General features: G+C 36.7%; 1 protein-coding gene across 3 annotated transcripts in view; it reads right to left on the bottom strand.

Moving 5' to 3' along the window:
* LOC135201710 (carboxylic ester hydrolase-like) overlaps positions 1-9325 on the bottom strand; it is a 24973-nt gene extending 15648 nt beyond the window's left edge. The window contains exon 1 of one of the 3 annotated variants that reach the window (XM_064230876.1): positions 9027-9325. In XM_064230876.1, the coding sequence (XP_064086946.1) occupies positions 9027-9040 (14 nt within the window). In that variant the 5' untranslated portion in view covers positions 9041-9325. The other 2 variants (XM_064230875.1, XM_064230877.1) reach the window with 2 other exon arrangements.
* Between the last annotated feature and the right edge of the window lie 9241 nt (positions 9326-18566).

Here is an 18566-nt window from a genome sequence, read left to right as displayed (position 1 = left end):
AGATCCCTGAAAAGGAATCTGGAAAAACTAAGGCTGAAGTAGCTCCGGGACTCATGCAGAAGAGTGCGATCCTAAAAACGGCACACATAGTAAGAAAAGTGATGGACTCCTAAGGAGGCAGGATGCAACCCGGAACCCCACACTATAAATACCACCCAGTCGAATTGGAGGACTGTGATAAACAAAAAATAATAATAATAATAATAATAATTACCTAAATCAAACATTAACATCTGCATTAAAAAAGCGCTCACGAAACACCCGTTTCTGTAATTAAATATCCTATTTACAATCCGCTGCTAAGACCCCTCCTTCAATACATAAATAAAGGTACAATCATTCAATATATCACCTCAGAACGCCAGGTAATTCACCCTCGTAAATATCTTTTGATGTGATTCTAACCTAGATGTTGGGAATGGAAGGTGTAGCGTAGGAGGAGGTTAGGCTAAATTATTCACTCCCCCTTTTTTTGCGGGGTGGCAAGGGCGGGGATATGGGGGGGTGGGGGGGAGGGCCGGCTGGGGGAAGATTCCCGTGACACGGAACATTTCTTAAACCCCAGATTGCCATCGGTGGCCCTTTTAGGGAGTTTATAAAAAAGGATGGTGAAATTGAAGATTAGTACTAGAATGTGGTGCTAAAATATTTACTCGGTCGTTATATCGAGGTTTTGTCTGTCTGTCCGCACTATATTTCTGTCCGCCCTCAGAGCTTAAAAACTACCGAGGCTACAGGGCTGCAAATTGGTATGTTGGTCATCCACCCTTCAATCATCAAACATACCAAATTGCAGCCATCTAGCCTCAGTCGTTTTTATTTTACTTACGGTCCAAGTTAGCCATGATCGTGCTCCTGGCAACGATACAGACCAGGCCACCATAGGGCCGTGGTTAAGGTTTCATGGGCCGCGGCTCATACGGCATTATACTGAGATTACCGAAAGATAAGATATATTTCAGTGGCCTTGATTATAAGATGTACAGAAAGCTGATTCCGCCAAAGAAACTTTAGCGCATATTTTACTTGCAATTAAGAAATAGTATTATAAATAGTGTCTGATTAACGCAGTCTTTGAAATAGTGTGTGACTGACGCAGTCTTTGAAATAGTGTGTGACTGACGCAGTCTTTGAAATAGTGTGTGATGGACGCAGTCTTTGAAATAGTGTGTGACTGACGCAGTCTTTGAAATAGTGTGTGATGGACGCAGTTTTTGAAATAGTGTGTGATGGACGCAGTCTTTGAAATAGTGTGTGATGGACGCAGTCTTTGAAATAGTGTGTGACTGACGCAGTCTTTGAAATAGTGTGTGACTGACGCAGTTTTTGAAATAGTGTGTGATGGACGCAGTCTTTGAAATAGTGTTGTGACTGACCCAGTCTTTGGAAAAAGTGGGTGGTGATGACGCAGTCTTTGAAATAGTTGTGGTGGAGCAGTTTTTGAAATAGTGTGTGACTGACGCAGTCTTTGAAATAGTGTGTGATGGACGCAGTCTTTGAAATAGTGTGTGACTGACGCAGTTTTTGAAATAGTGTGTGATGGACGCAGTCTTTGAAATAGTGTGTGATGGACGCAGTCTTTGAAATAGTGTGTGATGACGCAGTCTTTTTGAAATAGTGTGATGGACGCAGTCTTTGAAATAGTGTGGTTGATGGACGCAGTCTTTGAAATAGTGTGTGATGGACGGCAGTCTTTGCAAAAATAGTGGTGTGCTGACGCAAAGTGATGTGTGTGATGGACGCAGTCTTTGAAATAGTGGTGTGATGACGCAGTCTTTTTGAAATAGGTGTGTGACTGGATGTACGCAGTTTTTGAAAATAGTGTGGTGATTTTTGGACGCAGTCTATGAAATATGTGTGATTGGCGCAGTCTTTGAAATAGTTGTGCTTGTTGTGAAAGGTTTGTGAAGAAATAGTGTGTGATTAACCGTCTTTTGAAATAGTGGTGGATTAACGCCAGGTCTTTGAAAATAGTGTGGTGATTGACGCCAGTTCCTTTGAATAAATAGTGTGTGATTTGGACGCAGTCCCTTTGAAAATAGTTTGTGGATTGACGCAGTCTTTGAAATAGTGTGTGACTGGACGCGAGTCCTTTTGAAAAGTGTGATGTTTTTGAAATAGTTTGTGTGGACGCAGTCGAGTGAAATAGTGTGTTGATGACGCAGTCTGAATGACAAATAGTGTGTGGATGAACGCAGTTTTTTTGAAATAGTGTGTGTGATGGACGCAGTCTATTTGAAAATAGTGTGTGATTGGACGCAGTCTTTGAAATAGTGTGTGATGGACGCAGTCTATTTGAAATAGTGTGTGTGGACCAGTAGAAATGTGTGTGGTGGACGCAGTCTATTTTTGAAATAGTGTGTGATGGAACTCAGTCTTGAGTTTTGTGTGCCTGACGCGTTTTTTTTTTGAAATAGTGTGCGATTTGGCCGCAGTCTTTGACAAATAGTTTGTGATAGAAACTCAGTCCTGAAATAGTTTGTGATTGATGCAGTATATTTGAAATAGTTTGTGTGATTGACACAGTCTTTGAAATAGTTTTGTGTGACTGAAGCAGTTCTTTGAAATAGTTTGTAGTGATTGACGCAGTCTTTGAAATAGTGTGTGATTAACGTAGTCTTTGAAATAGTGTGTGATTGACGCAGACTTTGAAATAGTGTGTGATTGAAGCACTCTTTGAAATAGTGTGTGATTAACACAGTCTTTGAAATAGTGTGTGATTAACGCAGTCTTTGAAATAGTGTATGATTGAAGCAGTCTTTGAAATAGTGTGTGATTGACGCAGTCTTTGAAATAGTTTGTGATTGACACAGTCTTTGAAATAGTGTGTGACTGACGCGTCTTTGAAATAGTGTATGACTTGACGCAGTCTTTGAAATAGGTGTGATTAACGAGTCTTTGAAATAGTGTGGTGATTGATGCAGTCTTTGAAATAGTTTGTGATGATTGCAGTCAGAAATCGTGTGGATTTGACGCAAAGTCTTTGAAATAGTGTGTGATTGACGCAGTCTTTGAAATAAAGTGTGTGATTAACCAGTTCTTTGAAAAATAGTGTATTGATTATGCAGTCTTTGAAATAGTGTGTGATTGACGCAGTCTTTGAAATAGTGTGTGATTGACGCAGTCTTTGAAATAGTGTGTGATTAACACAGTCTTTGAAATAGTGTGTGATTAACGCAGTCTTTGAAATAGTGTGTGATTGACGCAGTCTTTGAAATAGTGTGTGATTGACGCAGTCTTTGAAATAGTGGTTTGATTAACGCAGTCTTTGAAATGTGTGTGATTGACGCAGTCTTTGAAATAGGTGTGATTGACGCGTTCTTTGAATTAGTGTGCGATTAACAGTCTTTGAAATAGTGTGTGATTAATGCAGTCTTTGAAATAATGTATGATTGACGCAGTCTTTGAAATAGTGTGTGATTAACGCAGTCTTTGAAATAGTGTGTGATTGAAGCACTCTTTGAAATAGTGCATGATTAACGCAGTCTTTGAAATAGTGTGTGATTGACGCAGTCTTTGAAATTGTGTGTGATTGACGCAGTCTTTGAAATTGTGTGTGATTGACGCAGTCTTTGAAATAGTGTGTGATTAACGCAGTCTTTGAAATAGTGTGTGATGGACACAGTCTTTGAAATAGTTTGTGATTGACGCAGTCTTTGAAATAGCGTGTGATGGACGCAGTCTTTGAAATGGTGTGTGATGGACGCAGTCTTTGAAATGGTGTGTGATGGACGCAGTCTTTGAAATAGTTTGTGATTGATGCAGTCTTTGAAATAGTGTGTGATTGACGCAGTCTTTGAAATAGTGTGTGATTAATGCAGTCTTTGAAATAGTGTGTGATGGACGCAATCTTTGAAATAGTGTGTGATGGACGCAGTCTTTGAAATAGTTTGTGATGGACGCAATCTTTGAAATAGTGTGATGGACGCAGTCTTTGAAATAGTGTGTGACTGACGCAGTCTTTGAAATGGTGTGTGATTAACGCAGTCTTTGAAATAGTGTATGATTAGCCGCAGTCTTTGAAATAGTATGTGATGGAGGCAGTCTTTGAAATAGTTTGTGATGGACACAGTCTTTGAAATAGTGTATGATTGACGCAGTCTTTGAAACAGTGTATGATTGACGCAGTCTTTGAAATAGTGTGTAATTAACGCAGTCTTTGAAATAGTGTGTGATTGAAGCACTCTTTGAAATAGTGTGTGATTAACGCAGTCTTTTGAAATAGTGTGTGATTGACGCAGTCTTTGAAATAGTGTGTGATTGACGCAGTCTTTGAAATAGTGTGTGATTAACGCAGTTTTTTAAATAGTGTGTGATTGAAGCACTCTTTGAAATAGTGTGTGATTAACACAGTCTTTGAAATAGTGTGTGACGCAGTCTTTGAAATATTGTGTGATTGACGCAGTCTTTGAAATAGTGTGTGATTAACGCAGTCTTTGAAAAAGTGTGTGACTGACGCAGTCTTTGAAATAGTGTGTGATTGACGCAGTCTTTGAAATAGTGTGTGATTGACGCAGTCTTTGAAATAGTGTATGATTGACGCAGTCTTTGAAATAGTGTGTGATTGAAGCATTCTTTGAAATAGTGTGTGATTGACGCAGTCTTTGAAATAGTGTATGATTGACGCAGTCTTTGAAATAGTGTGTGATTGACGCAGTCTTTGAAATAGTGTATGATTGACGCAGTCTTTGAAATAGTGTGTGATTGACGCAGTCTTTGAAATAGTGTGTGATTGACGCAGTCTTTGAAATAGTTTGTGATTGACGCAGTCCTTGAAATAGTGTGTGATTAACGCAGTCTTTGAAATAGTGTGTGATTAACGCAGTCTTTGAAATAGTGTGTGATTGATGCAGTCTTTGAAATAGTGTATGATTGTCGCAGTTTTTGAAATAGTGTATTGGTGCATTGGGACGCAGTCTTTGAAATAGTGTGTGATGACGCAGTCTTGTTTGAAATAGTGTTGTTTTGATGATACCCGTCTTTGAAATAGTGTGATTGACGCAGTCTTTGAAATAGTGTGTGATTGACGCAGTCTTTGAAATAGTGTGTGATTGACGCAGTCTTTGAAATAGTGTGTGATGGACGCAGTCTTTGAAATAGTGTGTGACTGACGCAGTCTTTGAAATGGTGTGTGATTAACGCAGTCTTTGAAATAGTGTGTGACTGACGCAGTCTTTGAAATAGTGATTACGCAGTCTGATTAGTGTGTGATTGACGCAGTCTTTGAAATAGTGTGCGTGATTTGACGAGTCTTTGAAATAGTGTGTGACGCGTCTTTGAAATAGTGTTTGAAAAAATACGCAGTCTGTGAAATAGTGTGATTGACGCAGTCTTTGGAAATAGTGTTTGTGATTGACGCAGTCTTTGAAATAGTGTGTGAGGACCAGTCTTTGAAATAGTGTGACTTGACGCAGTCTTTGAAATGTGTGTTGATCACGCAGTCTTTGAAATAGTGTGTGACTGACGCAGTCTTTGAAATAGTGTCTGATTGACGCAGTCTCATTGATGCAGTCCTTACAACTGACATTAAAGTTACGACTGTGTTCTTAGTGATTCTCATAAGTCTGTAACTGGCAAAACTGTCAAAACTTGACAAAACAATTAAAATTATGAATTAATTACTATGGGTTTAAGAGACAGTGCAAGCCCGTTTTTTGGCAATAACTCTATAACGAACACTCGTATCAGTACGAGATTTTGCTATAGTGTATTACACCCAGTGCCGTAATTTATAAGGGTATCATGAATCACTAATTGTAAAGAATAAAGACACTCTTCCCTGTACCAAGAGGCAAGAACTCCATTAGCCAGAAATGGCTACGAACACAACAGTAAAAAGCTCCGCCTACCTTCTCCCCCCACCTCCACCGCCACCCCAGTCCGTCTTCCATCCCTTACCTTCCCTTTTCCTCTCTGAAATTGCTTCAGTTTAAACTTTTGTATGATTTTTCTATCTATCTATCTATCTAATAATACACATTGTTGTATATATCTAATGATCCAGTCGGTTGTTACCTGCCAGTTGACTGATTTATTTATGCATTGATCCGCTCATCTCTCTCTCTCTCTCTGAAAGTTACTTTAGTTTAAACATATTTTGTAAGATTTTTTCTACCTATCTATTAATAATAGTTTACAATGGTGTACATATCTAACAATCCAGTCGGTTGTTACCTGCCAGTTGACTGATTTATTTAGGCACTGATCCGCTCATCTCTCTCTCTCTCTGTATGTGTATGTGTGTGTGGTAGTGGAACCTACTGTAAATGGTTATCAGAGTGAGAGATATCTGAAGTATGGTGGAGCAGCAAAACGATAGACACTATGATTTGTGGTAAAGCAACTGTTATACTTGTGGTTGGTTACCTTCTTCGTAATCCTCATGCGGACTCAGGGTATCAGCCATATACTACATATATTACGAAGGTGAAGAAGAGATGGACACCACGGAACTTAAATGTCGGCACGGTTGCAGAAATTCGTTTGTCACGCAACTTTTCAACATTTTTAGCAAAGAGAAAGTCGCCAATTGCCTTCAGATTGGTTTTAATAGGTAACTGGTTAGAGTTATTCTGTGTTACAAATAAAACTTGAGCGTTTCTACCGGACATTCATTAGAGTTAAAACCTTGACTATACCGATGGACATATAACAGTCGCTTTACCATAAATCATAGTGTCTATCGTTTCACTGCTCCACCATACATTCAGATATCTCTCACTCTGATAACCATTTACAGTAGGTTCTACAACCACAGAGAGAGAGAGAGAGAGAGAGAGAGAGAGAGAGAGAGAGAGAGAGAGAGAGAAATGAACGAATCAGTGCATAAATAAATAAGTCAACTGGCAGGTAAGAACCGAGTGAATCGTTAGATATATACAACAATGAATATTATTAGATAGATAAATAGATAGATAGATAGAAATATCATACAAAAGTTTAAACTGAGGCAACTTTGAGAGGGAGAGAAGGAAGGTGAGGGAAGGATGTAGGATGGGGGTGTAATACACTATAGAAAGGAAAAGTATATCGTAGTTTTACCAGACCACCGAGCTGATTAATAGCTCACCTAAGGCTGGCCCGAAGGATTCGATATTTCTACGTGTCTAGGAATCAACTGGTCACCTAACAACGGGACCTACAGCTTATTGTGGGATCCGAACACCAGTATACCGAGAAATGAATTTCTATCACCAGAAATAAATTCCTTTGATTCCGCGTTGACCGAGTCGGGATTTAAACTTCGGACCACCGGATTGGCAGCCGAGCGCGAAAGCCACTCGTCCGTCGAGGAACTAATACACCATAGCAAAATATCATACTGATACGGGTGTTCGTTGCAGAGTTATTGCCAAAAAAACGGGCTTGCATTGTCTCTGAAACCCACAGTAGGCATCGTTTATAAATGGTATAGTGATAACTATAGTTTCTGACAGCCACATCGGAACAGTCGTTCAAGGTATGATTGGATACGCAAGTATCTCTGGATGTTATGTCCATTCATGGATCACTGAGCATATAACTGCAATGAACAGCGCCCCGCCCCTACCCCCTCCCTCCGCTTAACTATCACAAAATCACAAAACAAGAATACGGACAAAAATATGTATACTTAATACTACAATTATGAACCAGGAAAATGACTAAATCATGAAATTATTGCCAGAATTCTTGACATAAGTATACTCGTAAAAATTAAAACACTCCATCAAGATTATTTACAAAGAGATAAGAGACGATACGTCACTGCTTTCAAACAGCGTAAAATGTAAAGTCATCGTTACAATTTCGGTCTTGCCTCTGACGAGCGCTCTGCAAGACATTCTTGCTTTTGTGCAAGTCTTTATAAATCGTCTAAGGCTAATTTTAATGCGATGAATAACTCTGGGGAGACTGAAAGGTAACCTGACGGTTAAAAGGCTTACCTACAATTTTTTTCGTCAAGCGGTTTTGAAAAATGCAATTTTTAAACTGTGATATAAACAGCATACATGGACAAAGTCTGACTTTTATATATATCCATATATATATATATATATATATATATATATATATATATATATATATATATATATATATATATAATAGGTCCTAGATTTGTACCCTGGTCTTGAATGCATAACTGGAATCTGGAAAACTCCTTTGAGAGCTCATCGTGCCTTCATCAACCTGTAAACACTTTCACTGGTTTTCGCAATTTCTCTCCGCCGTCCATGATCGTTACTTGTATCATATTAAAAATTGCACCAACCATTCCACTATAAAGCAGTTTCCCAACCGTCACGCTTACCCTTCAACTACTAACTGAAGGATGAACACTACGTACAATAAACGTCAACAGAATAAATGCATAAGGAATATATGTCATACACACAGGTTGTAGGCCACCGGCGCCTTCTATTGGTTTACGCAGCGATGCTGGACAACCGAACAGAACCGGTTTACGAATTGGATGAATGCTGTGCTGTAGTGGAAAGGCGTACCTATAAACAGCAAAGTAATCCTTACGCTTTTTTCATTTCACTTCGAAATTATTCCACCTTTGGTATGTCATTCCTTTGGCATGAATCTTGTATCTATCACCGAAAGATAAAACTGTGTTAGACACGTTTAATGGACTGACAATGGAGAAGTGGCAAGGAATTGAGCCTGTTGAAACGGCAAGCAAGAATTACGGTTGCAAAGCCCGCATCGGTTTAGCCTTCTTTTGTAAACATGCCACAGAGAACGAAAATGGTTAATACAGGTGTGATTCGGTTTGAGATACTCTTCACGGAGAGAGAGAGTAATAACTAGTTATGCCTGGTAATATGTATCTGTGTGTGTGTGTGTGTGTGTGCATGAGAGATAGAGAGAGAGAGATAAACTCTTACTAAAATTAGGTAGTGCAAGTGACCGTTGATCCAGAGGGTAGTACTAAACTTTCGTCACAACACTTCTTTACGGGATGCTTTATGAGCAAGAGCCCGTGCTGGCATGACGCCATCTTAAAAGAAAAAAGAACAACAACATTCTGTACTTCTTACCTTGTTATCGCCATCTTCGGAAATGCCACCAGAAAAAAATGAATAAAAACACGCTACACAAAAATTATTGAGGAAAATACGCTTAAAACGATAGTATCACAGGCTTATTTATCAAAGCATCACCGAATATCGTTGGAGGAATGTGTTCTATAACGTCGTGTAAAGTACTGGATGCAGTGCAGCGACAGGGAAAGCCGAAATGTAACGAAAACAAGAAGGTAAATAGCAGAGATGGAGAATACAGTCTGGCTCAGGGACAGAGCTTTGGTCTTCCCAACACTTGCTAATGTTTACATCTGTGAGTGACGCGGTTGCCAAGGGTCATTTAATCGACGGAGAGATTACATAGAACCTTATCAGCAACCCGGTGTACAGATACGGTTAATTAACAGCTCAGACTGTATGTCTCGTTAGTCCTTATAGCTTTTCAACGAAGTAAATTCATAAGAATAAAACTTGTGGCTTCGTCGATAGTTAAACAATTAGAAGTTAAACACGAGAAAGAAACAGACATGTTTCTGGAGAGACTGGTTCACAAACCTTTAATTTTTATTTGATTTTTATCAAAGAATCGAACACATTGAAGCCTGTGCACTAGATTTATCTGATAAAACGACGATGGTTGTACATTGACAACTGACTGGGGACAGTGCTTGGAAGAAGTAGTCACAAATACTGTCACAAGTGAAATTTTAACTCGGCAGAAAAACAGAGTGAATTTTCGAGTTTTGCCTTATTGTTTCTTAACATAAAATATTTAAGAGATATTTGGGTACGGTATATATATATATATATATATATATATATATATATACCACATATAATATATATATATATATCTATATATACATATAATTGTTATACATATATAATATGCAGTATATAACATATAAACATATATATATATATATATATATATATATATATATATATAAAATGCACACACACACACACACACACACACACACACACACACACACATATATATATATATATATATATATATATATATATATATATATTATTATTATTATTATTATTATTATTATTATTATTATTATTATTATTATTATTATTATTATATGAACCAACAGTGAGCTGACTTTCAGCTCTCATAGGGCTGGCCCGAAGGATTAGATAAAATGCCAGGTCTAGGCCAAAGGGCAGGAACCGGGACCAAATAGGTCATGAAGTATAATAAACAATGAATTAAAAATCTGCATAGACAGGGGCACATACTTTCACACTAGAACTCAAACAGACAATAAATACGTTTACGTACTCACGTTTCCATACATACTCACTAAAAAAGTGTATTAAAATTAATAACAGGTCAATAAAATGTTAAAAATCTTATCTAAAATTAATGAATTGCTCTGAGGTTTTTGTATCGTTATTATATTTTATTAATTAAATCAGAGTTCTTTAGAAACGTCAAAACCGGAACCACTGAAAATGTGAAAGATTCTGACAAAATTTCTTTTATTCTTTTATTTCCAAAAGTTGACAGCCTCTGCTGGTCATACCTTGGGCACTCACACAACACGTGTCCGACAGTTATCAACACCTTGAACTCTAGGCACTCCGGAGCAGGGTCACTTGGGCTACTCATCAAGTGCCCATGTGTCAGACGAGTGTGGCATATACGTAGACGTGTCAGGATTACTTGTTTGTGTCTCTCTCTCTGATATATGGAGCTCCATTTCGTAACATCAGGTTTTATTTGTTTTAGTTTATTACTTTCAGATTCTTCGCTCCATATATTTTGCCATTTATTTTCAATGATTGTTTTTAAATGAGCTATATAGTCACTAATAGGGATGTTTATACTTGTTCTCATCATGTGGACTGCTTCCTTGGCTGCTTTATCAGCTTCTTCGTTTCCTTTTATCCCGACATGGGCAGGGATCCAACATATTTCAATATTTTTTCCCTTATTATATAATTTATAGAGTAAAAACTTAATCTGTTGCACAATATTATTTCTGGGATTGTAACTTTTAATGGCTTCTATAGCGCTTCTAGAGTCGCTATAAATCACAAAATTATTAAAGGGGTGTTCTTTGATTATTTCTATGGCCGATGTTATTGCACATAACTCTGCTGTAAATACAGAAGCATCATTGGGAAGAGAGAACTGGTATGTTTTGTCCTGGGACACTGCAGCATATCCCACTCCGTATTCTGATTTGGATCCATCCGTATATACTGCGTAATGGGGACCTTTTCGGCTTATGTGCTCTATTGTATGTTGTCTATGGTGTTCTGGAGTATACGAGTAATTTTTTGATAAATATTTTAAGTTAGTGCTAATTTTTATCTTATTCATTTTCCAAGGAGGCGGTAATTTTACTATTGAAGGTAGTTGTGAATTTATATTAAGTGACTCAAACAGTCTTCTAGCTCTTATTGGGAAAGGTGGTATATGATTGTTAATAAATGTATCACGCAATTCAAATACTTTTTTTGTTGGGGAATCACTACACTGAATCTAGGGCACTCTTCATTGTCACTAACTCTCTATGGAGAGAGAGAGAGAGGTAGTTCACCACACTCAACCTGTAAAGAAGAGGTTGGTGATGATCTAAAGGCTCCTGAGTATATTCTAAGGCCTTCATTGTGAACTGAGTCTCATAATTTCAGTGTTGTGTCTGAAGCCGAGCCGTATTTTTCACTGACATAATCAATGATAGACAGTACTGTTGCTTTATATAGCAATGTAAGGGTTTGTCTTTCTGCTCCCCATGTAGTACTTGATAATTTTCTAATTAGATTTAAAGCTTTTTTGCATTTTGATTGCACGTATGCTATGTGGGCTTTCCAGTTTAAATGAGTATCAAGTACTAATCCTAAGAATTTTGCAGTTTGTCCAATTGGTATATTATGACTTCTGATTGTCAAATCTATTTCTTCATTTTTCATCAACCTTTTATCTTTGTAAAAAGCGATTGCTTGGGTCTTATGTATGGCTAATTTAAATCCTACAGATGATGTCCATTCATCTATTTTTATTATAGTTTTGTTAATAATGCGTTCTGCATGTTTAATGCGAGATGCTGAATAAATAGATGGCAAAATCATCCATATAAAGGTTCCTTTTAATTCCAGTAGGTAAAGTTTTACTAATAACATTAATTACTAGGGTAAACAGTGTGCCACTAAGGACACTTCCCTGTGGAACACCATTTTCAAGTGGAAATGTTCTGGGCAATGTATCATCAATTCTCACTTGAAAACTGCGCTTTGTCAGAAAGTTTTGGATGAACTTAGGTAAATGTCCACGGATGTTGTTGTTTTGTAAAGTTTTTAATATAGGATACCTCCATGTAGTATCATAGGCCTTTTCAATGTCGAAAAAGACAGCTACAGTTATCTGTTTTCGTTCAAATCCTCTGCGTATATGGTCTTCGAGAAAAGAGAGAGAATCTAATGTAGACCTGTTACATTGCGACCCGAATTGAGTAGGAGTCAAAATTTTATTTTCTCGAATGTGCCATGTTAGTCTAGCACTTACCATTTTTTCAAGTAATTTGCATAAGCCACTTATTAGAGATATTGGTCTGTAATTATTAACATTGCTTGGATTCTTTCCAGGTTTGGGGATAGGAATTATTATAGCTTCACGCCATTCATCAGGAAATAAATTCCGAAGCCATAAATGATTATAAAATTGTAATAAGTATGACTTTGCCAAAGGTGCTGATTGGCATATCATCTCAAAACAAATATTATCACCTCCAGGAGCAGATTTATTGCTGTTCGAGAGAGCATATTCCAATTCTTCCATATAAAAATATTTCTATAATAATATATCTTCCCTTGTTTCAAAATTTATTGTTATTAATTCTATATTATTTTTCTTTGTGCGAAAGTGTTCATCCAAATTCTTATCACTACTTACATTTGCTAAGTTTTCTCCTATTATATTGCTTATTTCTTTGGATTAAGTATTCTTCTTCCCATCTTTTAATATCGCATGTCTAGGTGGTTTAACATGGGTACCATTTATTTTTCTGAATTTTTCCCAGATTTTTTTGTATGGGAGTATTATTTCAGAGAATCTGATACGTATTTCCTCCATTTGAAAATTATTTTCTTCCCTGAATTACTTCCTTTTTCAAATTTTGCGGATCTTTTGGTAATATACAGGTTTTAAAGTATCAATTTCTAGCAATAATATAGTTATTTTTTGCAAAGTTCCTTCTAATGTTGGAAATTTTGTATTTATTTTAGTGAATTTTTTATTCAAATTATTTAATCGCCTCCCTATTGAGTGTTTTGTATTTATTAATTCTGTTAGCCTATCGGACCACCATGGAACTTTGTGTTTTGTTGGATTGGGTTTGGTCTTTGGTATTGATTTATCTGCAGCGATTTTAATGAAACCAACTACAAATTTATTAGTTTCATTGTGGTCTTTGAAATATTCAAATGGTGGGATATTTTTAGTGTGCTTTTTATATTGTTCCCAATCTGCTTTAAAAATGTTATAATGAGGAACATGTTTTACAGGACTATTATGCAATACTGAAATTGATATTGGAAAATGATCACTGGTGTGCAAGTCATCAACTGTATTCAAATCCAATCTGTCAACTATGCTTGTTGAACATAGAGTTAAGTCCACAGAGGATAATGTCCCGTGTGTTCTTGAAAAATATGTGGATATTTCATCATCATTTATACAGCAAATGTCATTTGAATCAATTAAATCTTCTATTTTACTCCCTGCTTTATTTGAGTTTGTGCAATTACAGTCCCACATTGGGCTATGAGCATTAAAATCGCCTACTATTAATGTAGGTTCCTCTGTATTGTTTAGTAAATCTTTAAGTTTATCAATGTCATAGATTTTATTTGGTTGGTTGTATAAATTATAAACCACATAATTATAATTTTGTATTTTTATTTTAATACTTGATATTTGCAAGTTAGTAAAGTTTATAAGTACTTTGTCATAACATACTTTGTTATGCACATGTATAGCAGTACCTAGATTTCCTTCTTCCTCTCTAGATGCAGATACTAAGGTATATTTACCTATAGTTGGTATTGTTTTATTGGCATGCTGCAAACATACCATTGGTTCATATTCCTTAAGTAATCTTTGTAATTCTCCCAAATGTAATCTGGTCTGGAGACCTTTTACGTTCCATTGTATAATGTAATTGTTGAAAATATTATGTTAGTGAGCTATTTTCTTTTTGTGGATCATCAATTTGCATTTTTTCTAAAATTTTATTTACGACATTTATTTGTTTTTCTTTATAAGATATTAGATGTCCAATGCACAGCCAGCCTTTTCCGTGTGTCCAAACTAGTAGTTTCTCTACTTCTACATTTTATAAATTTTTTTATTGTGTTCGTTAAACTGTCTTTTGTTATATTTCTGTTTTTGTTGCACAATTCTATGAAACATTTATTACATCCACATGTGTTTTTGTTTTGTGTTCTTTTTTCATTTGCTTTTGCTGCTCCTATTATTGGTGATGGAGTAATCTCTTCTCCCATCACGTAATTATTTTTGTCTATGGTTTGTTCCTGAGCTGTTTCTTTGATGTTCTGGGTTGTTGCTTCCATTGGCTTTATTACTATTTTAGGAGACAATGGGATATTCGTATTTCTTGGTTTGTGCTCTTTCTTTGGGTAGTTAGTCTTTGCTTTAACAGACAATTCTCTAATGATTGTTGGTTTTTTGGTTTTGGGTGGAGTCCTCTCCAGGGGCCTCTTTTTATCTTTAGCTTCTAGTTCATTATAACTTTCTTCTAACATTTCAGTGATACATGTATCATTTTGAGATTCTATTTCTTTTAATATCTCAAAGGAATTTGAACAAATATTTGTGCAGGTTTCTTGGTCTTTTGCTATATTGTTCTCTTTATGCAAAGTAATTATTTTTCCTTGCCTTTTTTCTGTTAGGGTTTTATTATTCTTATCCATTTCCATTTTTGTCTCATTGTTTGAACTTATAGTAGAAAACGTTTGTTTCCTAGCAGGATCATACATTCCTCTGACTTTTAATTCTAACTTGGCTTCCTTTATGGGCATTCATGTTCTTTCTTGAAGTAATTTTAATTCTGTGTTGTATATATAATACATACACTCCTTAGATCTTGCATGGTGATTTTGCCCGCAGTTCACACACTTTGGCTCACCACACTTCCCCTGTGTGGAATGTTCGTCAGATCCACAGTATGCACATACCGCTGTATTACGGCAGTTTTTCTTTGTATGTCCATATTTACTACAGTTTTGGCACTGTAGTGGTTTTGGAACGTACGGTCTAAGTTCTCTGCTTTGGCCCATAATCTTAATTTTTAAAGGTAATTCTTGGCTTCTTCTACTGTTTATGTTGTAAATTTCGCAATCTTGGACATTATTATATCTCTTTTTAAGGGAATCTAGCAATATATTTTTTTAAAGGTTCTTCATCATCAGGGAGTACAATGGTACCGTACAATGTTCATGTTGTCATGTTTTTTTATATGTACATTTATATTATCAATATTTTTCATTGTTAAGTAATTTTCTGATTGGCTTCTAGTTGTGGTTTCAATTAACCACGTTTGGTCTTTTATTAGTCTGAATGACATTTCTGCAGTTGAATGTCGATTCAACAAAAAGTTTTCCAATTTCAATGCCGATATTCTGTTTTCGGTTTCCATAGTAAGGAATCTTGACCAACTTCCACTACCAAAGAGGGAGTCGAAATGGGTCAAGGTTGGGTCACCACGATATCTGTTTTTTCTTGGTGGTCTATATGGTAACCAAGTTTTGATACCATCCTGCTCTTCTCTAACTGGAGTGTCCTGGGGATAGTCTGTTGCCATGCCAGAAGTCATAGTGGGCTTTGGTGTATTTTCCATAGAATAATAATATTTTCGTCCAGGATGAGGTCCCTCTCACCAGGGAGGCCCAACTGGGGGAGGAGCAATATTGTTACATAGTGGTAACTACTCTGGGTTCCTCACCTGCATATACGCCATACCCACAGTGCCTTAAGGGTCGTCAGTCCCATGAGATCGGACCCAGCACTGTGGGCATAGCTTGACATAAAAATTTCCCCTCGCTCAACCACGTCAGGTACTCTATTTTTACGGGTGGAGTGGCATGCCGTCCAACTCCACCCTCCTTGATCAAGTTAAAAGAGCAGTCAATTCAATAGTCCAAAACTATGCCAAGGACGTCAACGAAAGAAGAAGGAGGGAAATGGAAAAATTTATAAGAGGAGGAGTAAAGGAGTTAAAGGTTCCAATGTTCAGTTGGATCTACAGCAAAGAGCATAGGCATAAAGGGGCATACTCTCTCTGCAGTGGATCCCTAAGCCCCCACCTCGTCAAGGAGTTGGGATCAGGGGGGGGGGACACACACACACACACACACACACACACACACACCCACATATATATATATATATATATATATATATATATATATATATATATAGTATAGTATATATATGTGCCATACATATGTGCTTTCTTCTCTCTCTCTCTTTATATATATATATATATATATATATATATATATATAGATATATATATATATACACACACACACACCACAATCACATGTCCACAACATATAAATAATCCCATTAAACCTAATTTTCATAACTTATTGATATAAATTCGTTCAAAACAAAAAGACCCATTGATAAAATCCTCACCTTAAAAAAGTTTAAATAAAAATCAAATGAAACAACTCTGCAAACTGACACATTCCACGTAGGAACCAGCCACCTCCAGCTTCTCAAAAGTTCGCCAATCAGCAATCTTCAAGATTTTTGTACCGAAGTCAGCCTAACTAAGTTCTATTATCTCATTTTTAAAAGTTCTTGTTTTTGTTCTGAGTTCTACCAAACAATTCGTCAGAAAGCTGAGAAATATATCTACTTTGATATTTAATGTCTCAAAGAGTTCGTCAGAAAACAGAGAGATATAATTAGTTGAATAAAAGCACATTATTATTATTATTATTATTATTATTATTATTATTATTATTATTATTATTATTATTATTATTATTATTATTATTATAACTTAACGTAAACACCGTTCAGATGTTCGAAAGTCTTTTCTTATATCTTGTGAATAGTAATTATATTAAGTATAAAATTGTAGATTTTTATTACACAAACTGTTTTTCACGACATTGTGAATTTCTTGGCTATTATTATTATTATTATTATTATTATTATTATTATTTATTTTTGGCTCTATCACAGTCTTCCAATTCGACTGGTTGGTATTTATAGTATGGGGTTCCGGGTTGCATCCTGCCTCTTTAGGAGTCCATCACTTTTCTTACTATGTGCGCCGTTTCTAGGATCACACTCTTCTGCATGAGTCCTGGAGCTACTTCAGCCTCTAGTTTTTCTAGATTCCTTTTCAGGGATCTTGGGATCGTGCCTAGTGCTCCTATGATTATGGGTACTATTTCCACTGGCATATCCCATATCCTTCTTATTTCTATTTTCAGGTCTTGATACTTATCCATTTTTTTCCCTCTCTTTCTCTTCAACTCTGGTGTCCCATGGTATTGCGACATCAATGAGTGATACTTTCTTCTTGATTTTGTCAATCAACGTCACGTCTGGTCTATTTGCACGTATCACCTTATCTGTTCTGATACCATAATCCCAGAGGATCTTTGCCTGATCGTTTTCTATCACGCCTTCAGGTTGGTGCTCGTACCACTTATTACTGCAAGGTAGCTGATGTTTCTTGCACAGGCTCCAGTGGAGGGCTTTTGCCACTGAATCATGCCTCTTTTTGTACTGGTTCTGTGCAAGTGCCGGGCATTCGCTTGCTATGTGGTTTATGGTTTCATTTTTTGTATTGCACTTCCTACATATGGGAGAGATGTTATTTCCGTCTATCGTTCTTTGAACATATCTGGTTCTTAGGGCCTGATCTTGTGCCACTGTTATAATTCCTTCAGTTTCCTTCTTGAGCTCTCCCCTCTGTAGCCATTGCCATGTGTCATCGCTGGCTAGTTCTTTAGTCTGTCTCATGTATTGTCCGTACATTGATTTGTTGTGCCAGTCCTCTGTTCTGTTTGTCATTCTCCTGTCTCTGTATATTTCTGGGTCTTCGTCTACTTTTATTAGTCCTTCTTCCCATGCACTCTTTAGCCACTCGTCTTCACTGTTTTCAAATATTGCCCCAGTGCTCTGTTCTCGATGTTAACGCAGTCCTCTATACTTAGTAGTCCTCTCCCTCTTTCCTTTCGTGTTATGTATAGTCTGTCCGTATTTGCTCTTGGGTGTAGTGCTTTGTGTATTGTCATATGTTTCCTGGTTTTCTGATCTATGCTGCGGAGTTCTGCCTTCGTCCATTCGACTATTCCTGCGCTGTATCTGATTACTGGCACTGCCCATGTGTTTATGGATTTTATCACATTTCTGACGTTGAATTTTGACTTGAGTATCGCCTTGAGTCTCTGCATATATTCTTTCCTGATTGTGTCCTTCATCTCTTGGTGTTTTATATCCCCTCCTTCCATTACTCCCAGGTATTTGTATCCAGTCTCATCTAT

This window comes from Macrobrachium nipponense, chromosome 28, assembly GCF_015104395.2.
Source record: "Macrobrachium nipponense isolate FS-2020 chromosome 28, ASM1510439v2, whole genome shotgun sequence".
Lineage (NCBI taxonomy): Eukaryota > Metazoa > Arthropoda > Malacostraca > Decapoda > Palaemonidae > Macrobrachium > Macrobrachium nipponense.
This window is presented reverse-complemented; position numbering and strand designations above follow the sequence as displayed.